The sequence below is a fragment of the Cucurbita maxima genome, unplaced genomic scaffold (assembly GCF_002738345.1).
Source record: "Cucurbita maxima cultivar Rimu unplaced genomic scaffold, Cmax_1.0 Cma_Scf00009, whole genome shotgun sequence".
Classification (NCBI taxonomy): domain Eukaryota; kingdom Viridiplantae; phylum Streptophyta; class Magnoliopsida; order Cucurbitales; family Cucurbitaceae; genus Cucurbita; species Cucurbita maxima.
In genome coordinates this window covers 1860320-1887794 of record NW_019272025.1, presented here as the reverse complement: position 1 = coordinate 1887794, position 27475 = coordinate 1860320, and the positions used below count along the sequence as shown (strand labels likewise).

Here is a 27475-nt window from a genome sequence, read left to right as displayed (position 1 = left end):
TTGGGTGTATTTTGTAACCTATAATATAGCCCATTTTATTCTCATGGTCTTTCCCGTTTTCTCTCTGTTTCTAACACGGAAGACCCGAGGATCCCGACGAGGAACAAGAATTCTCAGTCAACGCCGGTAGAAGCGCACCCCACACCCCGCGCTCCTCTCGTTCTTCGCAAAATACCCATCACGCATTGTCTATGTTAGATAAATTCCTATCGGTGATCAGTAACTTTTAGTTAACTATTTTTTTTGTTAGGTAACTATTTTTACGTTAAACGCAGGTAACTATTTTTACGTTAAACCCAAATCGAAGTAACTATTTTTACGTTAAATAACTATTTTTAGGTTAAACTCAGGTAACTATTTTTACGTTAAACCTGTTACGTTAAACTCAGGTAACTATTTTTACGTTAAACCCAGGTAACTATTTTTACGTTAAACCCAGGTAACTATTTTTAAGTTAAACCCAGGTAACTATTTTTAAGTTAAACCCAGGTAACTATTTTTACGTTAAACCCAGGTAACTATTTTTAAGTTAAACCCAGGTAACTATTTTTACGTTAAACCCAGGTAACTATTTTTACATTAAACAACCCAGGCAATTTTAGGTTAAATCCAGGTAACTATTTTTACGTTAAACCTTTTACGTTAAAACCAGGTAACTATTTTACGTTAAACCCAGGTAACTATTTTACGTTAAACACACGTAACTATTTTGTGGGAAGTAGTTAAAGCCAGATAACTATTAAGTGGGAAGTAGTTAAAACCAAGTAACTATTGAGTGGAAGAGGTGAAGTTCAATTGAAATCATCCTTAAGCAAATCCCTCTCTCTCTTACTTTTTGTCATTTTTTTCTTGGTAGAAATTTTTCGATGTATTCGTTAGCGTTTTCCTCCCAATTGTCAGAAGTCAACTGTCTACAGAAGTCAACCGTCTACACACGGAGAGAGTGTGAGAGACGGAGAAAGAAACCAGAAGGTGAAGAGTCGTCCTTCTTTCTACATACGACAACCATAACAAGGCTACAATCTGTAGAAATATGATTGAAATGTCAAATATATGATTCAAAATATTCAAAATGAAAAAATGATTCAATATGTGATTTAGAAGTCAACCGTCTACACACGGAGAGAGTGTGAGAGACGGAGAAAGAAAGCAGAAGGTGAAGAGTCGTCCTTCTTTCTACATACGACAACCATAACAAGGCTACAATCTGTAGAAATATGATTGAAATGTCAAATATATAATTCAAAATATTCAAAATGAAAAAATGATTCAATATGTGATTAAAGTATTCAAATTACAAAACATTTTAAGAGATTACAGGAGAGTGTTAATAGATTTGAATTTCTCTCTCCATAATTTACTATTTATGATGGTCTGAGTGTATAACCCTATATATAATGATGGTTAACTCTTTAAGTATAGACGAGAACTCAATAATAAATCACCCCAACTTTTATCTATTTTATCTTTTCATATTTCTTTCCCTCTCCCTTCCCCAACACCATCGAAGATTCATATCTCTTTCACTACCCCTTTTTCAACCCAATCCAAGGGTAACCCCTGTTCATATCTCTTTCACTATCCCTTCTCCCAACACAATCCAACGGTAACCCTGGTAAGACGCATACCTCTCAGATTCCTTAGCGTTCTTATGCCACCGTCAGAACTCGAGTACCAATCTTCTAAGACTTTTTAGGTATGTTGGAGGCGAAAGATACCATGGAAGTGAGGGAAACCAAGAACATAAGTCAAGAGAGACGAGGAAAATGGGTGAAGAAGAAATGATTCGTCGGATCTAGATCCGACCGGAACTGCACAGAACCAACCTGTCGCGCCTCAACCCAGATCCAATTCCATTTCCTCAACCTGTTAGCGATCCAACCCAATCCTGCAGCAGCCTAACACCCGAGTCCCAAACTACATACTCGACCCACCTATAGCAGCCTGATGCCCAAGGCCCAATACTCATGTCAGCCACGCTTGCAGGATCCCAACACCGCGTCGTGCCCACGTACTCGGGCCTCGACCCGACAAAACTGGCACACGCATCGTCCTTTGATTGTGCCACGTGTCAACCTACTGCGAAAAGGCTCCCTCGGCTCAGTCGACTTAAACAACTAGACTCACTCCGCAGCACAAAAATAAACTATTCGGCTCGATAAAGAAAATTTTGTCAATTCAACACAGTTTCGACCCCCTCGAAGCTGATTTTGACTGTAATTAAGGTAATTAAGGTGAGTATGATGCCCTATTTCACAAAATTCAAGTAAAATTATATTAAAAATTTGAAATTCTAATGACACGAAATGGACAACCTATTAAGAATCGACTTCTTGCAACATTTGGAGCAACTTCAAGAATGAAAGATTCGCAAACTTGAATTTAGGAAAATGTCTGACCTTGGTTAAGCTCAACGATATGAGTTCCTAAAGAATTACAACTACCCCTTGATAAGGGCATTTTCTAGGTCTGACATAGTTCTACAAATAGTGTTATTGAGGCACTATTAACGGTACTAGGTCGGAAAATAGGAGGTTGTCTAACACTAATAGATACTATTAACAGTACTAATGGATCTGGTAATCTTTCTTATAATCTTTCTTAACTTGGATGTCGTGGAGGTTTACTAGATTCTTAAAGCCTCTAGGTAGTTTAAATGTCAAACTCTCATTTCATAGTGTTGACACTAGCTCTTCAAGGCTAATCGGTTCTAGAAGTATTAGGGTAATTATTATTCATGTACTCTCTTAAAATTTAGAACAATCTAAACCCAACCCAAAAAAATAGAGTTAGGGTTGGGTTGGGTTAACAATCTAACTTAAGTTAGTAACTTGTTCTACTAAGTCTACTAACAATTCTCTTAAAGTTACCATATAAGTTAGTAACTTGTTCAACTAGCTCAAGTTTATTAGCTCACAATCTCCTCGGTGAACTTAATTTTTTTCGAGATTCTTCACTTCCAGCAATTCCCGCATCTCTACAAACTTAACTTTTGCTAGGGACTTGGTTAGAATATCTGCACGTTGCTCTCTAGTGAATACGAACTCCAAAATGATTTGTCTCTTCTCAACACACTCATGGATGAAGTGGAAGTGAGTGTCAATGTATTAGCTGTGTCTGTGAAATACTGAATTCTTCATTAGTTTAATTGCATATTTGTTGTCGACGTAGAAAGCTACCGGCACTTCTAGTCACATCGCTCAACAAATTTCTCAGCCACACTGCTTGGTACGACGCCGTAGCTACTACCATGAACTCAACCTCACAGGAAGATAGCATCACAATTCGCTGCTTCTGAGATTGCTAAGAGATCAAATTTCCGTTAAGATAAAATGTCATTCATGTGATGCTTTTTCTATCATCAACGTCTCCAACTAAATCATTATCAGTAAACCGACTAGGTCGATTGCTTCATATAGATGAGAATGTGCATAATAGTGGGATTTTCTATGTACCTACTCATTATTCTAACAACATATGAAAGGTCTGGACGAGTATGATTCAAGTACCTTAGACTTCCTATGACACGCCTATACTCAGTGGAATTCACCAAGTTTCCTTGAGCATCATTCTTGAGTTGTAACTTTGCTTCCATGGGATACTTGGTCGGGTTTCACGCTGTCATCTTAAATTGCTGCAATAACTTCTTAGCATAGGTCGATTGCTTTAGCATGATGCAATCTTTCCTTTAGTCCACTTCAATACCGAGGTAGTACGTGAGTAACCCGAGATCAGTCATCTCAAATTTCTTCATCATTTGCTGCTTTAACTCTTTGACGTCTTCCACACTTGTACCGGTGACAATTGGGTCATCAACGTATATGCCTACTATGAGTGTTTTAGTCTCATTGTTTCTTGTATGCACTTCTTGTTCTTGCGAGCACTTCATGAAATTTAGACTCTTTAAGCTCTTGTCCAGACGTATGTTCCACGTGCTTTGTGCTTGTCGTAAACCGTAGAAGGCCTTTGACAACTTGTACACTTTGTGCTCTTCAACTTTGATGACGAACCCTTCTGGTTGGGCAACATACACTTCTTCTTGGAGTTCACCTTTAAGGAATGTTGATTTGACGTCCAAGTGATGGACCTCCCAACGGTGTTGAGTTGCGAGGACAAGAATCAACCTTATAGTGTTCAATCTAGCCACAGGCACGAAAACCTCTTCAAAATCAACTCCTTTTCGTTGCACATATTCCTTCGCCACAAGTCTTGTTTTATGCTTGATGACATCTCCTTCTATATTCTTAACCAACTTAAAACACCCACTTTAAACTGATGAATTTGAGGACATCTCCTTGTCGTTGTCAGCTCCTCGGCCGCGAGAAACACTAACTCATCGGGATCAAATTTTTCTTCAAGTGTATCCGCATAAATTTTAGCAAGAGAATGAAACTTCTTTGGTTGATCCTCTGTTGTGGATCCTCCTATGCTCTCACTTGAACTCTCTTGTTCTAGAGAGTCTATTACACCTTTCAGTGTCTCCGGTGATGACATGTGTGGACTTGTTGGTATTTCTGTAGGGGCACTTTCTTGGTCTGTTGCGTCTCCCTCTTCTTCTAGAGTAGTGAACTCTATAACAGTCTGCTTGTTATCACCAACATTGCACCAATCTCACTTCTTCTCTTCTTCGAATACGACATCTCTACTAACACAAATTTTCTCATGTTGAGGATCATACAGCCTGTGTGCCTTAGTCCTATCCTCTACGCCAAAATACACCATCTTTTGGTTTCTGTCATCAAGCTTTTTGATATATGGCTTTCTCGTCTTAACATGTGTTGTACAACCAAAGACTCTTAGGTACTCAAAGTGAGGTGTCTTGTCGAACCATGCTTCATAGGGGGTGCAAGTGTCCAACGCCTTTTTCGGTAAACGGTTTAGAAGATAAACTGCATGTCATATTGCCTCACCCCAGAATGTCAAAACAAGTATAAGAGGCAAAGGAAAAACTTGAGTGGAGAGAACTTTTTGGAATGAAGTAATCTTAAGCACTTTTCAATTCTCTTTTGCTGTGAAAAAAACATATTTCTCATGAGTATTTATAGTGGAGAAAGCACTCACTCGTTTATTTTTTCTTAAACTTTCTCCTCAAGTTAAGAACTACTAATAATCTTGTTAATAGATTATTAATTAAAGTACAACATTTGGTCCACAATTTGAAAACTACTATCAATTCTCTTATAGTTGCTCCATTAGTTAGTAACATATTCTACTAAGCTTACTTCATAAGCTAGTAACTTATTATTTAAGTTTGTAAGTTGTTCAATTAGCTCAAGTTTATTAGCTCACATTGCTCCCTTAAAACGTAACACCATTTTTATATAATTTAACCAAAAAGTAAATGGATAGGAGACAAACGAGGAATCTCAATGAAGGACGTAGAAAGTAGAGATTCCTTCTTAATACAAATAGATACGACAATAGACAAATAAACGTGGAGACACTATTTGATGATGTCATGACCTTAATAGATAATTAAGAGAAACCACCAAAAACACACATAGAAGAGGCCTTGTAGTGTAGATATCTCCACTAATCAACATAGCCTTTCACCGTCTCTGAAAATAGAGAGCAAAACTTGTCCATAGCTTGAGGTGGAAGAGCAATTCCAAGCTCAACTCCCCCATCCCCATTTCTACTCTCCGCCATTGAAAAAACTCCATTAGGGCTTATGGAAACTTGCTCCACTTTCTTACTCCTTCCCCAACCAAAGTCAATGTCATAAACTCCAAGCCTTGGTGATCCCGCCACTATAATAAGCTTATCAATGGGCATCTCTTTCCTCCATCTCTCCGAAATTGCTTCCAACATTTCCACTATTTTGTTCTCCTTCCCATTCTTCTCTATCTCCTCTATTTCCTCACTAATCTTATTTGAAATCATCGCCATCCCATTTTCTTCCTCTAACTCCCTCGCTTCAGCAAACACTCCATACGCACTTACACAATTACCAAAATAATTGAGCCCTCCTAGCATATCCATACGAGCCCGCCAATCCACAAGAAAGATCAACCCTATCTTACATTCGGGTGCAATTCGCTGCGCTTTGACAATGCAAGTCGAGGCAAGAGAAAACGCCAACATCAAAGTGGTTAAACGACGAGGAGTGGATGAAGAAGTTGCTACCACTCTTCTCCTCACCTTCTCTATGTCAATGCAAGTAAGCTCAAACGTGGCATACACCACATCATCCGAGATGACCTCTTTCGGGGCAAGTCCAAGTAATTTAGGGACAAAGATTTCAAAAGACTTAACATAAATTGTATGCAACCCATTTGGATCCGTGGCGGATGTTCTATCAAAACATGGTGTCAACTCAGACGGCAACGTGGGGGGATTCTTATTATTAGTATTATTGAGTGTACTACAAATGGAAGCCCATGATTTCAAGAACATGGTGGATGTTTTGGCATCAGAAACCACATGGTTGGTTATGATGCCAATGCAAAACCCACTTTTGGGGAATAAAGTGATTTGGAGAGACATGGCTGGAGCAATGGTGTCGGATGTTGGGAGTTGGGGTACGAGGAAATGGGATTCGGTTGCCTTCCGGGCATGATTTGAAGAGAGGAGGTGGAAATCAGCGTGGGTTTTAGCAATAGTGAGGGAAACAGAGTCGCCAGGGTTGTAAAGAATAAAGGGGTCCGGAGATTGAGGCGGCCAAACGAGGCTTCCGGCGAGGGGGAGAAAGTGGGAGAGGGCGTGGGAGAGAGAGTGTTTGAGGTTTAAGAGTATTGAATCCAAGTGAAGTAGCTGATGGGGAGATAAGGAGTAGAAGAGAATGTGCTGTGTGGGAGGTGCTGAAAAGAAGCTCAGATCGAAGAGAGTGAGTGGCAGAGAGAAGGGAGTGGGCGGTGAAGGGGAGGGACCAATTTTGCATTGCTCCAATATCTCCAACCATGGCTTCTTTGGTAGCTCCATGTGTTCTTGCTGCATGAGAAACTAATGAACGGCTATTTGTAGGGATGGTAATGTGATTAAAACCTTATGAAGTGAAGCTATTGATTAAATTAAAACTAAGTAAAAGGGAATTATTTGTTTGTAGAATTAAAAAGATCACAAAAAATTACACCAAAAATATTTTCGTAAAAAAGAAAATAATTAAAAAAAAAAAAAAAAAAACAAATTTTGGTACTGCTGAGGTATGGTCCTTTTTTTTTTTTTTTTTTGGGTTAAATTATAAAAAAAAAAACAAAAAAAACTTTGGACTAGGTGGTTGGTTTCTGCTGTCCTCGTAAAAGCTTGAAAATATTGTCTGTTTATTTTATTATTTTATTTAAAAGGCATATTTAACACATGTTTGTATCTTGTAATGTGTTGCGTAAAGTGAACCAATCTAAACACTTATAAAAAGTAAATTTGAGGATTAGAGTAAATGAAAAAAATCATATACGAAAAATAAAAAAAAAATTCGTAGGAAAACAGGGGTTTCTGATCTAATCCCGACTGAAGCTAGTCATTACGCATGAAGAACAAGAGACCCACGTCGTACAACCCATTAGCTAGATGGGATAAGGGAGGGGTCGCACCCCTCAACGAGGGTGACTTTATGAACCTGAGAGGTTTTAGTTCACCCTCTAAGTACGACACCATATAGTCTCATAGAGCCATATATGAATCCAAATTTGAGCTTGGACGAGGGGACTGAGAATTTCAACAAAATCGAGCTTGGACTAACTTATTTCGCTTGATTTCATCTCCTAAATTTCTAGAATCCAAATTTTATATCCATGAATTTTTTTTAGTGTATTTGTAGTTTACTTGGTTGGTTGGTTGGCCTATTTGATGACTGTAGAGTGTGTATTAAGGTTGGAAGGGACTCTCATATCAGTCTAGTGGTGGCGTCCACTCCAGCCGCTGGGGTGCGGCCTCAAGTGCAGGTTGTGATGGTGGTGGTGCAACTTATGGCGGCTCGACTGGTGACGACACAGGTCGTCCCCTTTCTCATCTTCCTCTTTTACGTAGTCTGAACGACATGGTTCTAAAAACCAAAATAACATTGTTTAAGTCTAAGACTTACTAACTATTATGAATATAGAATTCATTGCATAATGTAAATTCACATCATATTGCAATATATCACATAAAAATAATTCAATCTAACATGCAACAATCAACGTCATATTTGTACCTATCATAAAATAATGCATGTGATTTTTTAAAAGTGTTTTCTTTTTCTTATCTTATTCAAGACATACCCGACGGTGACGAGTCATCGACGTTGGAACCATAGAATGTGCAAAGTCTATGTTGTAGGCTAGTCTATATAATCTATAACTTAGAGCTCTGTTACCAACCATAAAGACCTTAAATTTTTACTAGCTACTATCATAGTTCTAAGCTTACATGCGGAATGTAACTCTTAAACATCATACATTTATGCAATAATTTTGAAAGAATAAAACAACTTCATTATTTAAAACACCGTCATGGTCTTATGTGTTCAACACGTAACACTGAAATGCAAATAAAAACAAATATGAAATAATTTAAAAATATGAAAGGCAAGGCAACCTACTCTAACCTAGGTCTAGGAATTTAAATATGTTTCTATCCTAAGCACGTGTCATGGTCTCTACTTTGCGATGTCACCGTCAATCGTATATGGGCACCTTGTCTTCACCTTAAAAATAATGTAGCACACGACCTGATTATTTTGAAGAATACTCAGTAAGTGACCCCACCATAGTGGACCGTGAATAATGCAAACACATGTAACAATGCTCTAGGGACCTATTACTATCCATCCTAGGGGTGGCCTCTAGTCCAAACTAACTTGGATACATAGTACTTCCCTACACAAGACCCCACATGCAAGTGTGAATTCCCATGTGGTTCGCACCCCTAGACCCATCATTGTCGAGCTAGTTGTCTGTAGCAACGTCCGTAGGTTAGCGGACCCCTGAGTGTCATGCTCGACATGATCACCATCATCATCGTAACGTGCGGGTCCACACTCATCATCATAAAAGGAGAAGTATCCTGATGCTTGTGTACATTATAGAAATGCAAGAGGTCCCTCTATTTCTCGGTCTTTAAAACATCTTCTTAACACAACCCTAGTTTCATCTCTAAATAATTATTGGTAATACAAGCGCATTAGTTACTCATCTTAACATTGTTATCATATTTTGTAGGGTTGTGTCCTAGGCCGATTTCTCGACATGATGCAAAATGATATTCATAACACACATCTTATTTAATATGGAAAACGTCGTCATATTAAGGTAACTATATCATGCATCATAATAGTCATACATTGTCATCATAATGTCATCAAATACATCACAATTATCATAGCACGTCATCAAGCATCATTATACATCATCATATAACTCATATATGTCATCATACAACATACGCCATATTTATACAACATAAAGGGCACGAGCCATTACCACTAGGCACGTGTTGTCATACAGAAAACAAGTATCTAGCATATCCTATAGTAAGGCCACTTACTTGGTTGGTCTTACCGTCGTTCTATCTAATTTAATAAACGTTAGCTCCCGTTCCTTGAAAGCTGCTCCAAGTGTCGCTAGGGTTCCTTGAAAGCTGCTCCAAGTGTCGCTAGGGTTTCGTTTCCTATTAAATCGTTTGCCACCTTTCGTTACCACACGTGTATATTCCACTCACTCTAATTGTGTGGCTTTAACAAGAAAATAGGGATCAATTTCACTAAAAAAAAAAAGTAAGGATTTATCGAACAGGGGTCTCACGGGTTGGGTCATGACACGATTTGGGTCTCGGGTTCTTGGGTGCTGCCGGTGGATTGGGCTCACGAATCGCAGGCTGAATCGTGTTGGATATCTTAAGCTGGGCTGAGGCTTGGACTGGACTTCGGCTTAATGGCTGCAGCACAGGCAAAGCATGTCACGGGTGGAATTCGTGTTGGATATCTTAAGCTGGGCTGAGGCTTGGACTGGACTTCGGCTTAATGGCTGCAGCACAGGCAAAGCATGTCACGGGTGGAATTCGACCCAGATCCGGATCTCATGGATACTTTCTTCTTCACCGTGTTAGACGGAGAGGACTCTCCATAATGGTATGATATTGTCCACTTTGACCATAAGCTCTCATGGCTTTGATTTGTGCTTCCCAAAAGGCCTCATGCCAATAAAGTTAGTATTCCTCACTTATAAACCCATGATCATTCCCTAAATTAGCCGATGTGGGACTTTCATCATCCAACACACCCGACTCACAATGCGATTTTCCAATCGCTTTCTCTCTCCTCCCCCACGACGTTTTCGACGTCCTTTCTCGTTCCTTTAACTCCTCTATCTCTCTATTGACCTCTCTTTCTCTCTTCCACCATGTTCCATAGCTTGTAGGTGCCTAAACTGGTAGACCTACAAGGTTTCAAAAGTTCAAACTGCTTATCCCTTCTTCCAATGACAATGGACAATGTCACGCCGTGGAACTTACTTTGGATGGACGTATTATGGTTGACGATCTCTTTCACAGTGTGGGTTGATCGATTTAGGCATCGGATGCACCGGTTTACTCTCGCCGAAGACGTTTAGGTTTCGTTCTCTCTCTACGGTTTTTCTCACTTTCTCTTTATTGCAGGCGCTCGGTTGATGTTGGCTGAAGCTTGTGGGACCATTTGGTGATCCGAGGGAGTTGCGAGATCGTGTTTCAGCATGTGTCACGAAAACTCCGATGCCTCGCTTGTTAGTTGAACACAAGTCTCTACAATTGTATGATATTGTCTACTTTGACCATAAACTCGCCCAAAAGTCCTTATACCAATGAAGATAGTATTCCTCACTTATTAACCAATGTCATGACTTTTTGTTTTTTTAATTATTATTACTATAATGGAACGTTACACTTCTAAAATTTATATTGCATAAACATAGTCAATATCCTTACCGGTAAGAAAATATGAGATATTTGCCTTCAAATAAGAATATTGAAATCTCAACTAGGGTAATACTTTTGAACCATCTTGACATAGTTAAAAAAAATTCAATGTTAATTTACGTACAAGGTCAATTATTATCCTTCATAAGACATACCTAATGACAATGGTGCGTCTACGATGAGACTATGGAAGCACGTTGAACCTTCATCATAGGCTAGTCTACCGAATCTATAAGCCTAAACCTTTGATACCAACTATAACGACCATATTTTTCTAGTATAATAAAGTTGTTACTATATGTATGACTTCGACTAATGCTTGCAGAAAATATTGGTTTCAAATATTTCATAAAAGGTGCTATAAACTTAAACGTTCGTGAAGTTTAAAAAATCAGGTGAACTTAAAACGTTCATGACAAAATCTTTAAAATAATTTTCATGAAATTCAAAATTATTTTTTTATCTAAATTCTAAAACAAGATTTAAAAAAAAAAAAAACAAAAAATAGAAAAAGAAACCGAACCGAACCGGTGACTCGGTTTATGAAGGTTCAGACAGGACCGAACCGACCCAAATGTATCTTTGTTGTAGGGTTCCTTTTGTTCAACTTAGCAGACCCATTGGCCATCGCATCGTTCGTCTCATCTCGCATTCATCGCCTCTCTCATACTCCGTCACCCACCGTCGACTCCTTCCATCGCTTGTGGTTTTGTTTGCTGATATTTCAGGTAATTTCACTTACACAGGGATTTAAACTGATTTATTCAAATGATCCAGTAATGGACTTTCTGTTCTTGTGATGGGAAATTGTTTGGTGGCTCTAAGCTCAGTTTCTTGTCGTTTATTTTTTAATAGGTTTCTTGTTGTTATAGTCACTGACTGTTGTTTGTTCTTGTTCTTGTGATTGGAAATTTACTTTTGGTGTGTCGGATTGAACTGATTGTGAATTCTAAATGGTGTTAGTAAGCTTGTGAAAGTAAGAAAGAAAAACGGAGAAAAGGCTGTGAAAGGGGAATTCAATCTGTCACTAAACAATGAATGAATATATTCTAGACAATGCTTCAAATTGTATTATGTGAAAAAAAAAAAACATTTTTCTCTAGAAGGGTTGTTCAATCAATGTCAAGAGAGTAAGACTCTCTCAGCTAAAGACTTCAGGAGCAATGCTGCGAAAGAGGAATTTCAATTTATGCAACACATTTGGGCTACACACTTAAAAAAAAAAACTCATATCCTGTGGTTTGAACCTGAACTTTTAGCTCTTAAACAAAAGAAGCAGTAAATATGACTTTAAAACTACCTCTCCTCTTCTGTTCATGTCTCCCTCACATAGGAAATGGCTGAAAAATAGAATCCATCATCAAAATTTACCATAATTAGAACCATTTTATGTTTTGATATTCATGTTTTTGGTTTGTTAATCTACTTCAGCTTTGTTGGTTGTATTTAGAACTAATATCCTCTACTTTGGATAATTCTCTTTTATTATTGACAGGACACATTCATTCAAATTGCTATAAACCCATCAAATATTAGAAAAAAGCCCATATTTGGAGTTTTTCATGCATGAGGAGTTGCTATGCTTAGTCTCCGGCTGATACAATTTAGACAATTTCGCAAACGCTTTGCCTTCTCTTCCACATTTAGCTCACTTTCAGATCCCCACGACCTTAGTAGTTGTCTTCAATTTTTTTTTTTTCAAAACAAAATTTAACATTCCAATCTCTTCTTCAATTTCATTCCCTCGTTATCACCACTGGCAACTCGAACAATGCCTTCTTTGCCACAAAGCTCATGGCCTTTTATGCCTGTCATGGGCAACCTGCGTTCTCCACGCAATTGTTTCGATTTGTTCATCCTAAGGACAAATTTCTTTGGAATTCCATTATCCAATCCCACTTCTCCAATGGTGATTACCTACAGGCATTTGATTTCTACCTTGAGATGCGAGCATCGAGTAGCCTGCCAAACCAATTTACAATTCCCATGGTGGTTTCCACTTGTGCGGAACTAATGATGCTCAACCATGGCATGAACATTCATGGGTTGGCTTTGAAACTTGGGCTCTTTGTTGGTAATTCTGCTGTTGGTTCTTCTTTGATATACATGTATTCCAAATGTGGTAACGCAGAAAGTGCATCTCTCATGTTCAATGACATTACTGTTAAGGATGTAGTTGCTTGGACTGCCCTTATAATTGGTTATGTCCAGAATAACGAGAGTGAGAAAGGTTTGAAATGTTTGTTTGAGATGCATAGGAATGGATGTACCCCAAATTATAGAACAATAGGAGGTGGGTTTCAAGCTTGTGTTGATTTGGAGGCTTTAGTAGAGGGTAGATGCTTACATGGTTTGGCTTTAAAAAGTGGATTTCTCTGTTTTGAAGTCGTTAAATCTTCTATTCTCTCGATGTACTCGAGGTGTGGGTCACCTGAAGAAGCTTATCGTTGTTTTTTTAAATTGGAGCAAAAAGATCTCATCTCTTGGACATCAATTATGGCAGTTCACTCCAAACTCGGGTTAATGAGTGAATGTCTACATTTATTTTGGGAGATGCAGGCCAGTGGAATAATTCCAGATGACATCGTGATCAGTTGCATGCTTCTGGGTTTTGGTAATTTTGATAGAATCTCTGAAGGAAAAGCCTTCCATGCTTGGATTCTGAAACAATGTTGTGCAGTGAGTGGAATAACCCACAATGCATTACTCTCCATGTATTGTAAGTTCGGACTCTTACGTACGGCAGATAAGATCTTCCATAGCTTCCATAAAAGCAGTGAAGATTGGAACACAATGATATTAGGATACAGCAATATGGGGGAGAAAGAAAAATGTATAGACTTTTTCAGGGAGATGTACCTCTTAGGCATAGAACCTGATTTGAATAGTTTAGTTTCAGTCATTTCTTCATGTTTACCAGTCGGAGCTGTGAATATTGGTCGGTCTGTCCACTGCTATGCGATTAAAAACTCGATCATTGACAATGTATCAATAGCTAACTCACTCTTGGACATGTATGGAAAAAGTGGTAATTTAACCGCCGCATGGAGGATATTTCATAGGACACAACAAAAGGATATTATCTCATGGAATACGCTGATTTCGACCTACAAGCAAAGTGGGCACCCTTCTGAAGCAATTGATTTATTCGATAAAATGATTAAAGAAAAGTTCAACCCCAACGGAGTTACCTGCATAATAGTTCTTTCGGCATGTGCTCATCTTGCATCCTTAGATAAAGGTGAGAGGATTCACCAGTACATAAAGGAAAATGGATTTGAGACTGATATCACTGTTAGAACTGCATTGATTGATATGTATGCAAAATGTGGGGAGCTCGAGACATCAAGAACATTGTTCAACTCAATGGAAGAGAGGGATGTTATTTTGTGTAATGTCATGATATCAAATTATGGGATGCATGGACATGTGGAATCTGCTATTGAGATCTTCCAACTAATGGAAGACTCAAACATTAAACCAAATGCACTTACCTTTCTTTCTCTTCTCTCAGCTTGTAATCATGCAGGGCATATGGTAGAAGGAAGGCGTCTCTTTGATGTAATGCATAAATATGGTATCAAACCTAGTCTTAAGCACTATGCTTCTATGGTGGATCTTCTTGGCAGGTCAGGTAGCCTTGAAGAAGCGGAGGCTCTTGTTTTATCAATGCCCATCACGCCTGATGGCACTGTGTGGGGCTCCTTGTTAAGTGCTTGTAAGCTTCACAATGAATTTGAAATGGGTATAAGGATTGGCAGACATGCAATTGAGTCTGATCCAAAAAATGATGGGTATTATATAGTATTGTCTGATCTGTATGGTTGCTTGGGAAGGTGGGAGGAAGTGGAAAAAGTTCGTGGTGTGATGAAGCAAAGAGGGGTGGAGAAGAGAGCTGGCTGGAGTGCCCTATGAACGGAGTAATTGCTTGAAAACATTTGATACCTTTGACTATACAACTTCGTCGAGTCTCGAGAATTATTTCGAAGGACGAATTTGACAATCAATATGAAAAAAAAGTTCAATCCTCACTTGTTCGGAACTTTTTCGACTTCGGTAATGTTTCCTCATACATTGAAAATAGTTTGCTTTCAGGTACATTTTCTTTTGGATCAAATTACATTACTTTATACAATTCTTTCCAAATGCTTTATGCAGGTTCTGATATCAACTTTTGATTCGTTGCCTTACATGGATGAACGTATCTACGAACTTACTGAAACGTAGGCTCCCTTTTCGTGTGGCTGGTGACGTCGTTCGAGCATTCAGAAGAATCCATATGGGCATGTGTTGCATTATTCAGGAAACAACTAAGAAATGGCAATAGAATATAATAGTTATTTAATTAAATTCATAAACATTATATATTAAGATATATTGTATAAAGTTAATTCTATTATGAAACCAAGAATAAACAAAATATTTATTTGTACTTCCATTAGACATTTTATAAAATAAATATTTATGGAGAATAAGGTTTATTAGGATAATTTCTTGTTAATTGATCTTAGATTTTTATTAATCTAAATTCAGCTCATCATCAGAATTAAATATTTAAAACGCATACTTCATCTTAAAATATTGTCATGAATTTACGTATTTGAAAACATCTTAAAATAACGTAAGTGAATATTAAATAAAACAAGTAAAACATTAAAAGTAAAAACACCTTATACTATGTTAGTCCACGAGTGAACTCTTAGATTATAAACCTATGATCATTCCCTAAATTAAACAATGTGGGACACTTTCATCTAAAACCTCCCCTCCAACAAAGTACGCCTCCCCTTAATCGAGGCTCGACCTCCCCTCCAACAAAGTACGCCTCCCCTTAATCGAGGCTCGACTCTTCCTTTGGAGTCTTAGTCATTTTTTATTGTCTTCGAGGAGGCTTGACTTCTTTTTTTTCGTTCTTTGTTTGACATTCGAGAATTTGCCAATCTATTGGCATGGTGGGACACTTTCATCTAAAACCTCCCCTCCAACAAAGTACGCCTCCCCTTAATCGAGGCTCGACTCTTTTGGAGTCTTAGTCATTTTTTATTGTCTTCGAGGAGGCTTGACTTCTTTTTTTCTTTTTGGAGTTCTTTGTTTGACATTCGAGAATTTGCCAATCTATTGGCATGACTAAGTTTAGGGCATGACTTTGCTTTGATACCATGTTAGACAAACACGACTCTCCACAATGGTATGATATTGTCCACTTTGAGCATAAGCTCTCATGGCTTTGCTTTGGACTTCCTCAAAAGGCCTCAAACCAAGGGAGAGTGTATTCTTATATTATAAACTCATGATCATTCCCTAAATTAACCAATGTGGGACACTTTCATCTAACATACTAAACTAAGACAAATAAAATAAAATATTACTATCCTATGCACGTGTCATGGTTTTTGATTGTGATGTTGTACGGGGTGCCTTGTCTTTACCTAAAATAGAAGTATCACACTTTATGAAATATTCAGTAAGTGACTTCGTAGTAAAGTGACTCTATTATTGGGGTCAAAGAATGCAAACACATGCAACTCATGATCTTGAGACTTATCATTAAAACCATCGTAGGGACGGCCTCTAGTTCGGATAAAATTGGACGTGTAGTACTTTTCTATACATGACCCGCATGTGCGAGTGTGGATCCCTAGGTTGTTCGCACCCCCTAGACCCATCATAGTTGAGCTAGTTGTTGTAGTGACGTTCGAAGGTTAGCAGACCCCTAAATGTCATGCGAGACATTTATCATCATCATCCTAGTATACGCGTCCATACTCATCATGATAAACGGAAAAATATCCCGATGTATATGTACACACAAAATGCATGAGATCCCTATAGTTTTCATCTTTAAATAATCCTCGCGACACAACTCTATACACCATTCATATATTACTCTAAGTAACATGTAGCAATTGGTTTTCATACCACTCATCATCATTAACTTCAATTAGGATTATGTCTTTAGAAAAACAAATGATTGTCATAATGCATAATGACATTTAATACATACACGTCATCATAACATGGAATAACATCATGTTAAACTATCTCATCATCATACAATCTTAAATCATTTCGTCATCATTATGTCATCATCTTATCTTACATCGTCACTAATATAGTCTAATATTAAACAAAATTGGAATAATAAAAAATTTAAAATTAAAATTATTGTTAATATTATTTTTATTATTTTCTCTATCTACTATCACTAGATTTTGCAAATAATCTAATATTATATTGTTGTATGAAAAAAAAAATCAAAACCAAGTTGGTAATAAATTATAAATGTTTTAAGGGTGAAGGGTGGAGTGTAGGTTCGTGAATCACGTGTCGGAGAAGAAGGTTGAAATGACTAAAATGCCCCTATTATTATTATTAGTACAAATAGGCATTCATTCATTAGTTTATGATGTAGAAAATGGCCATGGAGATATTGGAGGTGTGCAAGATTAGTCCCTCCCCTTCACCGCCCACTCCCTTCTCTCTGCCACTCACTCTCTTCGATCTGAGCTTCTTTTCAGCACCTCCCACACAGCACATTCTCTTCTACTCCTTATCTCCCCATCAGCTACTTCACTTGGATTCAATACTCTTAAACCTCAAACACTCTCTCTCCCACGCCCTCTCCCACTTTCTCCCCCTCGCCGGAAGCCTCGTTTGGCCGCCTCAATCTCCGGACCCCTTTATTCTTTACAACCCTGGCGACTCTGTTTCCCTCACTATTGCTAAAACCCACGCTGATTTCCACCTCCTCTCTTCAAATCATGCCCGGAAGGCAACCGAATCCCATTTCCTCGTACCCCAACTCCCAACATCCGACACCATTGCTCCAGCCATGTCTCTCCAAATCACTTTATTCCCCAAAAGTGGGTTTTGCATTGGCATCATAACCAACCATGTGGTTTCTGATGCCAAAACATCCACCATGTTCTTGAAATCATGGGCTTCCATTTGTAGTACACTCAATAATACTAATAATAAGAATCCCCCCACGTTGCCGTCTGAGTTGACACCATGTTTTGATAGAACATCCGCCACGGATCCAAATGGGTTGCATACAATTTATGTTAAGTCTTTTGAAATCTTTGTCCCTAAATTACTTGGACTTGCCCCGAAAGAGGTCATCTCGGATGATGTGGTGTATGCCACGTTTGAGCTTACTTGCATTGACATAGAGAAGGTGAGGAGAAGAGTGGTAGCAACTTCTTCATCCACTCCTCGTCGTTTAACCACTTTGATGTTGGCGTTTTCTCTTGCCTCGACTTGCATTGTCAAAGCGCAGCGAATTGCACCCGAATGTAAGATAGGGTTGATCTTTCTTGTGGATTGGCGGGCTCGTATGGATATGCTAGGAGGGCTCAATTATTTTGGTAATTGTGTAAGTGCGTATGGAGTGTTTGCTGAAGCGAGGGAGTTAGAGGAAGAAAATGGGATGGCGATGATTTCAAATAAGATTAGTGAGGAAATAGAGGAGATAGAGAAGAATGGGAAGGAGAACAAAATAGTGGAAATGTTGGAAGCAATTTCGGAGAGATGGAGGAAAGAGATGCCCATTGATAAGCTTATTATAGTGGCGGGATCACCAAGGCTTGGAGTTTATGACATTGACTTTGGTTGGGGAAGGAGTAAGAAAGTGGAGCAAGTTTCCATAAGCCCTAATGGAGTTTTTTCAATGGCGGAGAGTAGAAATGGGGATGGGGGAGTTGAGCTTGGAATTGCTCTTCCACCTCAAGCTATGGACAAGTTTTGCTCTCTATTTTCAGAGACGGTGAAAAGCTATGTTGATTGATTAGTGGAGATATCTACGTTACAAGGCCTATTCTATGTGTGTTTTTGCTAGTTTCTCTTAATGGCTATCACATCATCAAATACTTTCTCCACATTTATCTATCTTTTGTCATATCTATTTGTAATACTAAAAAGGAATCTCTACTTTCTTGGCACCCTTCATGTGATTCCTCGTTTATCTCTTGTTCAAGGTGTGATGTTCATGGCCGCATGCCCATTATATGCAAAACCTCTTCATGATGTATAGTTTCCTTAATGTATTTTTTAAGTGTATAAGGCTTCAACTTGGGTATACTTCATCTGGCTAAAAGCGACACGATTTTGAGTTAGCTGACTCACTCAGTGGTGAGAGTGAGTGACCCCACAATCGTTTACAAACGTCGCATAAGAGTGCGATTATGAATGTATCAGATTTGAGTTGTCTCAAAATTGATTGGATAAACAGGTCTACAACCAAGCAGGTTAATAAGTCCAACGTCGACCAACTCGTCGACATTAAAGAATAAATGCAATACTTGCGAGAAGTCTGTGATAGTATTCAGTACTTGGACGTGCAGGTGAAAAACTTGTCGACAAGACCAACATGGTTGATGTGGTAGCGGGTTAGTTATATGGGTTACCCATTTAGGAACTTATGTACATAATGGATAACCTTGAAGCAAAATTCACAAAGATTAGTGGCCTTGAGCAAGGAGACATCTTGACGAGCTCTGCTGCCCTTATTGAAGAGCGAGTCGATAATTTAGACATCTCCTGAAAAGCAATTATTCAACTGGTCATTAAGCTATCTGAAGATGTGAAAGTAGCCCTCGACTTGGTTAGGGAAAAAATGATGGAACTAAGTACTAGGGTAAACCTCACCATAAGAGCGGTGAGAAGTCAAACCCATATAGGGGGAGCAGTTCAGTTCAATAAGATCAAGATTTCGGAGCCCAAACTATTTTGCGGGGTTCGAGACGACAAGGTCCTAGAGAACTTCATCTTCAACCTTGAGTAATACTTCTAGATGATGAACATGATGATAGAGGATGCAAAGATCGCCTTGGCCACCATACATCTAGCAGATGATGCAAAACTATGGTGGACGTCGAGGTACATGGACATTCAAGAAGGGTGATGCACAATAGACACTTGGGAAAAACTAAAACAAAAACTTCGATGTCAATTCTTCCAAGGGAAGAGAATGTCAAAATCTTGGCTAGAAGGAAACTACGGAATTCAAATACATAGGAAACATCCGAGAATATGTTAAATAGTTCTCCGTGCAGATGTTGGACATCTGAGATATGTATGAGAAGGATAAGATCTTCCACTTCATAGAAAGACTAAAGTCATAGGCAAAGACACACAGCTGGTGTAAATGGAGTACATGCGATGACCGAAGATTAAATTTGTGTAAAACCTTAGGAATCATGGTTGCTAGAGATCAAATGGGGGAACACGTGTTACGATGACTTATCAGCGAGTGACATGTGGCACGAAAGGAAATTTGAGAAAAACTAACCTCATGCTTAAGTCCTTACTAAAAGCGCATGGCCTTGTGCATAGGAGGCCCCATGAGCAAGTGAGGTTAGTTTTTCACTCCGTTCGATTGTTTTTTGCTTTGATTTTGATACTAACCTTATTATCTTGAATTAGGACTTACAAAGAGATTTAGAAATTTTGGAGACTTTAACACATTGAAAAGCTAACTGGAGAAAGTACGTGTCATCCAAGTAAGTAAGCACGCAGATTCTAGAAAGTAATACTTGTAGGGATCGCTTGGTAACACATGCATGCTAGTAAAACAAAACCCTAGGTGGTTAACTTCGGTATGATCTGAGCCTAAGTCGATTGGATAAGTATGAGAATAGTCACAATTGGAATTGGCAATACCGAATTACTCCTTGCAGGATGTAATGGATTATTTACTACTGTTTGTACATAATTGTGCTTGATTGATGTTATCACCCAATGAGCATGTATGACTGTATGCACGATTGACTCCCCACGATTGACTCCAGGTGGTTGAATGTATGATTATGCCTATAGAGGATAAGTAGTAGAAACAGTTTAAGAATAGGGTGAGAAGTCTGTTTGGCTAGACTATGACCTAGGATGGAACACCTCTGGTAGAACAAGCGCATTAGAATCTTGAGAGATGATCAGAGGGTGTGGTCCTAGTGCTCTTGTTTGATCCAAACCCAGGGAGTCATAATTGAGGAACCTGGAGATGTGAATCCATGTCAAGACTGCCAAACCACCCTAGAGACCTAATAGAACACCCCGACAACCTCGTGTAGAGTAATCCAATAAACCATTGTGTCACACATACCTAAACAAGCTCACACCTAGCTCAATGGTAATGTACTAGTGTGGGAAGGAAAATGGAAGTTCCTTAAATACTATACCAATTACTATCCGTCTAGGAGGCTACCTTTGTTAGTCATGGATGTCGCAAAGGTTTACTAGGTTCTTAAGGGCATCTAGGCTATTTAAATTACATCTCTCATTTCCGAGATGTTTAGAGTTAACTTCTTAGGCTAAACCAATCTATTGGTGCACATAGATCTAAACCTCTTATCGCTCACGATCTTGGGTACATGGTCTACTGGAAATGTACTAACCTGGGTAAACATGTAAACTTCACTTGTTGTAGGACCCTAATCTTAACTAAGTTATCTCATGCATACTTTGCTAGGGCTATCGATCACCCTAAGAACATAATCAATAATTTAAACTTTACCATAGTCATATCTGGAAGATGAGGTGGTCTATTGGATTCTTAAGGCGACAAGGTGGTTTAATGTGAACTTCTGACTCTAGGTTGCTCTTTTTTAACTCCTCGAGTCTTTCTTAGTTTGGGAGTACTTGGGTCTAGTCTTTATGAATGTTGATCATGATCTTAAGATGCTCATTCTATTGGAGGCGTCCTAACCTAAGTAATTATCTAGCCAATCTAACTCTAACGCCCAACTCTAGGCAAGTAAATACGCTCTACAGGGAGAACATAAAATCAAACACATGAAGCTAAAACATACTGTATCATGCAAACATACAAGCAAACAAGCTAAATGGGGAGATAACATCCGTTGTTAATCACCTGAAGCACATATCACAATAGTTCTCCCTCCTTACTAACACATTAAAAAGCATATAAAACAATATTCGTAAAAAATTTCATCATAAGAGCATTTTTATAATTTCTTACATTATGCATAACATACTCATACGTATTGCTCAACTCGTATTCTAGTCATACATATTCTTTTTCTAGCTTTGCATAATACATATAATAACATGCTTCTTGAAAATTTCAAACTAGGAGTATAATGGTAATTTTTTCATTACATACATATAACACATACTCATCCAAGAACGCTCTTTAAAAGTCCTTAACATCCTTTTTCTAACCACCAAATGTAACCAATGCTTGCATGCTAGTATGTTTTAGCGATCCCTACAAGTATTACTTGTCTAATGTCTGTGTGGTTACTTACTTGGATGACGCTTGCCTTCCCAAACTAGCATTTTCGTGTGCTATGAGCTCTAAAATTTTTAAAAACTCATTGATAGGTCCTAATTCAAGTAAAATTAGGGTTAGTATCAAAATCGGGATGAAAAACTAGCAAACAAAGACGGAGGAAAATTGGGTTGCACTTCCGAGTTTGGGTAGGTGGCTCTCGGGTCGCGCTTGGTTGCTCGGGTTGAGTATGGATTGAATCGGGTTGACCCGTACACATGTAGCCGCTTGAAGCCAAATGTGGTTCACCGTTCAGTGCATGACAATTGTCCCTCAACAGCCTAGTCGTGTTCCGTCGCCCACAGTACGCTGCGTGTTGCCGATTCTTTCTCCCTGCCATTTATTTTTCTAGAAATCGATGAGTTTCTTCGACCTATTTTCTTTGCATTTTTGTGTATTTCTTGCACAAAACTTGAATCAATTTGGTTTCTTCGCCAAAGTTGTAGAGTTTGAACCTATCTACTCAAAGATGTATTTCTTGTAATTTTTACTCAACCTCATAATAAAATAATAGAGTTCAAATATCATCCAAAAGTGTAAAACTTATAATCTTGCAAATTCTTGACGTTCATCGGAACACCACCTTCTAGTCTAAATCAACTCTGACTTCTTTTGCAAAACTTATACGAAATCCCTCCAATATCAACCTACTAAAAATTAAGAACTTAATTCAAAGTAAAATCGAAATCAAGAACCTAGAACGCTTACCTTCAATTTCTCTTATATTCTTGATGGATTTGAACAAATCAAGAGGCCAAAATAGTTCTCTCAAACCCACTTAACCATTCTTAGGAGTAAGTAATCCAAAAAAGAAAAAAAAAAAAAAAAAAAAAAAAAAAAACAAAACAAAACCTAGAAACTAAAATGGAACTAAATTCAAATCCAACATAACAAAGGCTAAAAATGTCATTTTTCCTTTGTTACTTCAATTGTTATTGATCACTAGGGCTTACGTATATACACTTTACAATGATCATGGTGTCTTGATCATTGACATATATATCAATGACAATGACATCAAATAAAAAAAAAAAAAAACATTGGAAACATAGCGTTATGATTAAGAACAATAGTCTTAATTAAAAAATTCCCTCTCAACTTTGTGCCTTCTTTTACAATAGGAATCTCGCATAATCCAATCAACAATATTCTTGTTTGATTAGTCCTCTATTTCCTACGGTAATAAATTATAGTTTACCATATATATTATATTTGATATTTTATTATAAGACAAATATCTAATATTTGCCTTATTATCATAGGTATCTTTCCATTTCTTGTTATTTTCATTTATTACTATTCCCATATCCTGGTAATTCATTTATTATAAATAAGATAACTTTCACACCATTTAGGTGTGGTGGATTAATCAAACATTCACATGGTATCAGAGCCCTCTCGGTTTAACAACCCGGATCCTTTCTTTTCAATGGTTTTTGAATCCTCTAATCTTCTTCTCCACCACCCCTGCTGGTTTTGACGTCGCAGGGGCAGTCTTCATGACTGCCGTAGTCGGAGCCGATTGATTACTCTTCGGCTCCACCCTATTGACCTCCAAATCACCTTTCGTCATACTCTGTACATACAACCTCACCTTTTCCAACCCAATCGATTTTCCCCTCGGCCAATATAGTCTCTCTCATTTTCTTCCCAATCAACCTTCATCCTTCACATAAACCCTAACCTAAACCTATCAACCTTTTGCAGAGATTTACCTTCGGAATCTGGGTGCAGCACTGGCCTATTCGCCAACCAAGTTGCCGCCGCCCTTCCTGCCAAAATTGGCTTCTTCGCCCGATAAGGCGACTCTTCTGACTGCCCTTCTCGCCAAAATTGGCTCCTTCGCCCAATGTGGCGACTCTTCCAGCTTCAACATTGTCTTTGTCCCTTGCTCTAGGTTTCCCCTTCTACTTCTTGGGGTTAGAAATATTCTCACCAGAGCCAAGGCAGCATCGTCGCTAAGCGACAATCCCTCTTCATGGGTTAGACATATTCTCGCCGAAGCCAAGGCAGCATCGCCGCTGAGCGGCGATCCCTCTGCAATTTTTTGATGGCCAAGAACTAGGTTGTTAGCATCTTCATGAAAAGTGTTTCTCAACCTCTTTGAATTTTTCAGATTCAAGCTTCACGTTCGTTTAAATCCGACGCTTAGCTTGCGGTGGGGTGTTAAGGATATTTAGTAATAAATTATAGTTTACCATATATATTATATTTGATATTTTATTATAAGGCAAATATCTAATATTTGCCTTATTATCATAGGTATCTTTCCATTTATTGTTATTTCCATTTATTACTATTTCCATATCCTTGTAATTCATTTGATTATAAATAAGATAACTTTCACACCATTTAGGTGTGGTGGATTAATCAAACATTCACATGGTATCAGAGCCCTCTCGGTTTAACAACCCGGATCCTTTCTTTTCAATGGTTTTTGAATCCTCTAATCTTCTTCTCCACCACCCCTGCTGGTTTTGACGCCGCAGGGGCAGTCTTCATGACTGCCGTAGTCGGAGCCGATTGATTACTCTTCGGCTCCACCCTATTGACCTCCAAATCACCTTTCGTCATACTCTGTACATACAACCTCACCTTTTCCAACCCAATCGATTTTCCCCTCGGCCAATATAGTCTCTCTCATTTTCTTCCCAATCAACCTTCATCCTTCACATAAACCCTAACCTAAACCTATCAACCTTTTGCAGAGATTTACCTTCGGAATCTGGGTGCAGCACTGGCCTATTCGCCAACCAAGTTGCCGCCGCCCTTCCTGCCAAAATTGGCTTCTTCGCCCGATAAGGCGACTCTTCTGACTGCCCTTCTCGCCAAAATTGGCTCCTTCGCCCAATGTGGCGACTCTTCCAGCTTCAACATTGTCTTTGTCCCTTGCTCTAGGTTTCCCCTTCTACTTCTTGGGGTTAGAAATATTCTCACCAGAGCCAAGGCAGCATCGTCGCTAAGCGACAATCCCTCTTCATGGGTTAGACATATTCTCGCCGAAGCCAAGGCAGCATCGCCGCTGAGCGGCGATCCCTCTGCAATTTTTTGATGGCCAAGAACTAGGTTGTTAGCATCTTCATGAAAAGTGTTTCTCAACCTCTTTGAATTTTTCAGATTCAAGCTTCACGTTCGTTTAAATCCGACGCTTAGCTTGCGGTGGGGTGTTAAGGATATTTAGTAATAAATTATAGTTTACCATATATATTATATTTGATATTTTATTATAAGGCAAATATCTAATATTTGCCTTATTATCATAGGTATATTTCTATTTCTTGTTATTTCCATTTATTACTATTTCCATATCCTGATAATTCATTTATTATAAATAAGATAACTTTCACACCATTTAGGTGTGGTGGATTAATCAAACATTCACACTTACCATCTTTCTGTGTCGTCATTCACAAGACTCACACCTCTAAATTAAGAAGATGTTGGGTCAACTCTCTCATGAGTCCGTGATCCAGGCCAGCCACCGTGGCATGGCAGCTCTACGGAGGTCTTGAACTTGCATGACTTGTCGAAAACCGCTTCTCGAACCTTATACAAAAAAATAGAGGTGGTTGAAGGCTATGGAGGAAAAGGAACTGATCTTAATCTCATTTTCCCACTAGGTAATAGTTTGAGAGTTGTTTTATTGAAGACTTGTTTTTATTGATGTCTCAATTTTATGTAAATGTCTTGATGATGTTAATGTATATTTCTAAGACAAAATTATATATATATAAAAAAGAAGGTAATATAAAAAGAATATTTAATACTTATATTATATTATATTAAGGACATTTTTTTTTCTTATGTTCTAAATTTATTTAAAATATCTTGATTTTTTCTTTTAAAATGTGAATTATACCCAAGAATTGGCCTCCTTTAAACATAGTAAATTAAAAATGAAATTCTTATAAAAAATATTTGATGATGTTAATGTAGTTTGGTGTTATTAATGATTTTGATGTTTTATTTGAGGTTTACTTGGAATGGGTTTGAGTGGAATAATTTTTACTGAAAAGGGTTTTAATAATTAAAACTAAAAACCCAAATAGTTATCAAATAGAGGTTTAATAAACACCATCAATGGTAAATATAACCTAATCAATTGTAGGTTGAATTGAATTATTAATTATTTTAGAGAGAAATTTGATTTAAATACAATTAAGTCAATGATCATTATAATACTAAATCATAATACTACTAAACTTTAGATACTAAATTGTTACGAATTTAAAAATTATAAGAGTAAATACACGTGTAAGAGTGTCGACTTAATCTACATACTAACATGTAGGAGGTTTGATATATAAGGTTAAACTAGAGCACGCCATGTGGATTTGATTTAACGACACAAAAATTTACATACAAATGCAGGTGTAGGTCGTTTCTCAAGTTGTAAAGAGAAATTCACAAGAATAGATAATGAAAATCGTATAAAAGAGACAAACATGGTGGAAGGAGGGTTCTTGGATATCGGGTTTACTCTCTATGGGGTTCGCTTGAAGATCATTGAAAATGGTGATGATAGCTGCATTGTTGAATCCACCATTGAATATGAAGTAAAGGAAGAAGCTGCTGCTAATGCCTCACTTGTTAATATACAATTTCTCATAGACATTGCTCAAACAGCAAACGACCATCTACTTCACAACAAACAGCCTAAAGATGCGTAGTTAATGAAGTCCATCATCATGTTTAGCCTGTTTCCCCCCAATATTTACCCCAATAAAATCATACAAGGTTAAGACTACTTTAATTTTACTCCATTTATTTTAGTTTCTTGTTATCTTTTGAGACTACTTTTTCAAATATTTGCTTTATAACTCAAAGAAAAGAAAAGGAGGGCTTAAATTCAGTTGTCTTCCTAGAATCATGGCTAAATATCATCGCCGCAAGAGAGAACAAGAGAAGTTGTAATAGTGAAATAGTTCTATGTACATGTTAACTGAGAGACAAGTAGTTAGATTGGAGCCCGAGCCATTAACCTAATATTCCAACTACAACTCTTCAAGTATGCCATCTTTAATGAAATGGCTGTATCCCCCTTGGATGTGTAACTCAAAACAAACTTGGAGACAATCAACATTGTAAAAACATGGTGGCAAATTTCAAGAGGAGACGTATACATCAACCTTGAAGAAAAGGTGTGGGTTGTATTTGTGAAGACCAACTTGCTACCTGTCACAATCGCACTTTTCTTGGCAGTGGACTTTGTGGCACTCACCCTGACCACCGAGTGAGTCAAACCAATTTGAATTTGCGTTGCCTACGGTTAGACAATGTATGCTCAAACCTCCGGCCCTGTTTTGAGAAGAAGGTTTT

At 38.1% G+C, this 27475-nt stretch overlaps 3 protein-coding genes and 1 pseudogene across 3 annotated transcripts; 3 read left to right on the top strand and 1 right to left on the bottom strand.

Annotated features, from left to right (window-relative positions):
• Window positions 1–5392: 5392 nt before the first annotated feature.
• Window positions 5393–6985, bottom strand: LOC111484235 (phenolic glucoside malonyltransferase 1-like). The gene has a single exon (XM_023130752.1). The coding sequence runs from the start codon at window positions 6934–6936 to the stop codon at window positions 5533–5535; it is 1404 nt and encodes a 467-aa protein (XP_022986520.1). The 5' UTR covers window positions 6937–6985; the 3' UTR covers window positions 5393–5532.
• Window positions 6986–11489: 4504 nt separating this feature from the next.
• Window positions 11490–15301, top strand: LOC111484200 (pentatricopeptide repeat-containing protein At4g39952, mitochondrial-like). Its single transcript, XM_023130700.1, is given in 4 exon segments — window positions 11490–11597; window positions 12365–12556; window positions 12559–14925; window positions 15028–15301. Coding segments are annotated over 2 exon segments (2334 nt in total). The 5' UTR covers window positions 11490–11597; window positions 12365–12448; the 3' UTR covers window positions 14785–14925; window positions 15028–15301.
• Window positions 15302–17284: 1983 nt separating this feature from the next.
• LOC111483994 (phenolic glucoside malonyltransferase 1-like) lies at window positions 17285–18806 on the top strand. Its single transcript, XM_023130405.1, has one exon. The coding sequence runs from the start codon at window positions 17285–17287 to the stop codon at window positions 18653–18655; it is 1371 nt and encodes a 456-aa protein (XP_022986173.1). The 3' UTR covers window positions 18656–18806.
• A 6767-nt stretch (window positions 18807–25573) lies between these two features.
• LOC111484312 lies at window positions 25574–26870 on the top strand (annotated as a pseudogene).
• Window positions 26871–27475: the final 605 nt, after the last annotated feature.

Excerpts from the sequence above, each read along its gene's own strand:
- LOC111484235 (XM_023130752.1), bottom strand. The coding sequence starts at position 6,936 with ATGCAGCAAGAACACATGGAGCTACCAAAGAAGCCATGGTTGGAGATA.
- LOC111483994 (XM_023130405.1), top strand. The coding sequence starts at position 17,285 with ATGGCCATGGAGATATTGGAGGTGTGCAAGATTAGTCCCTCCCCTTCA.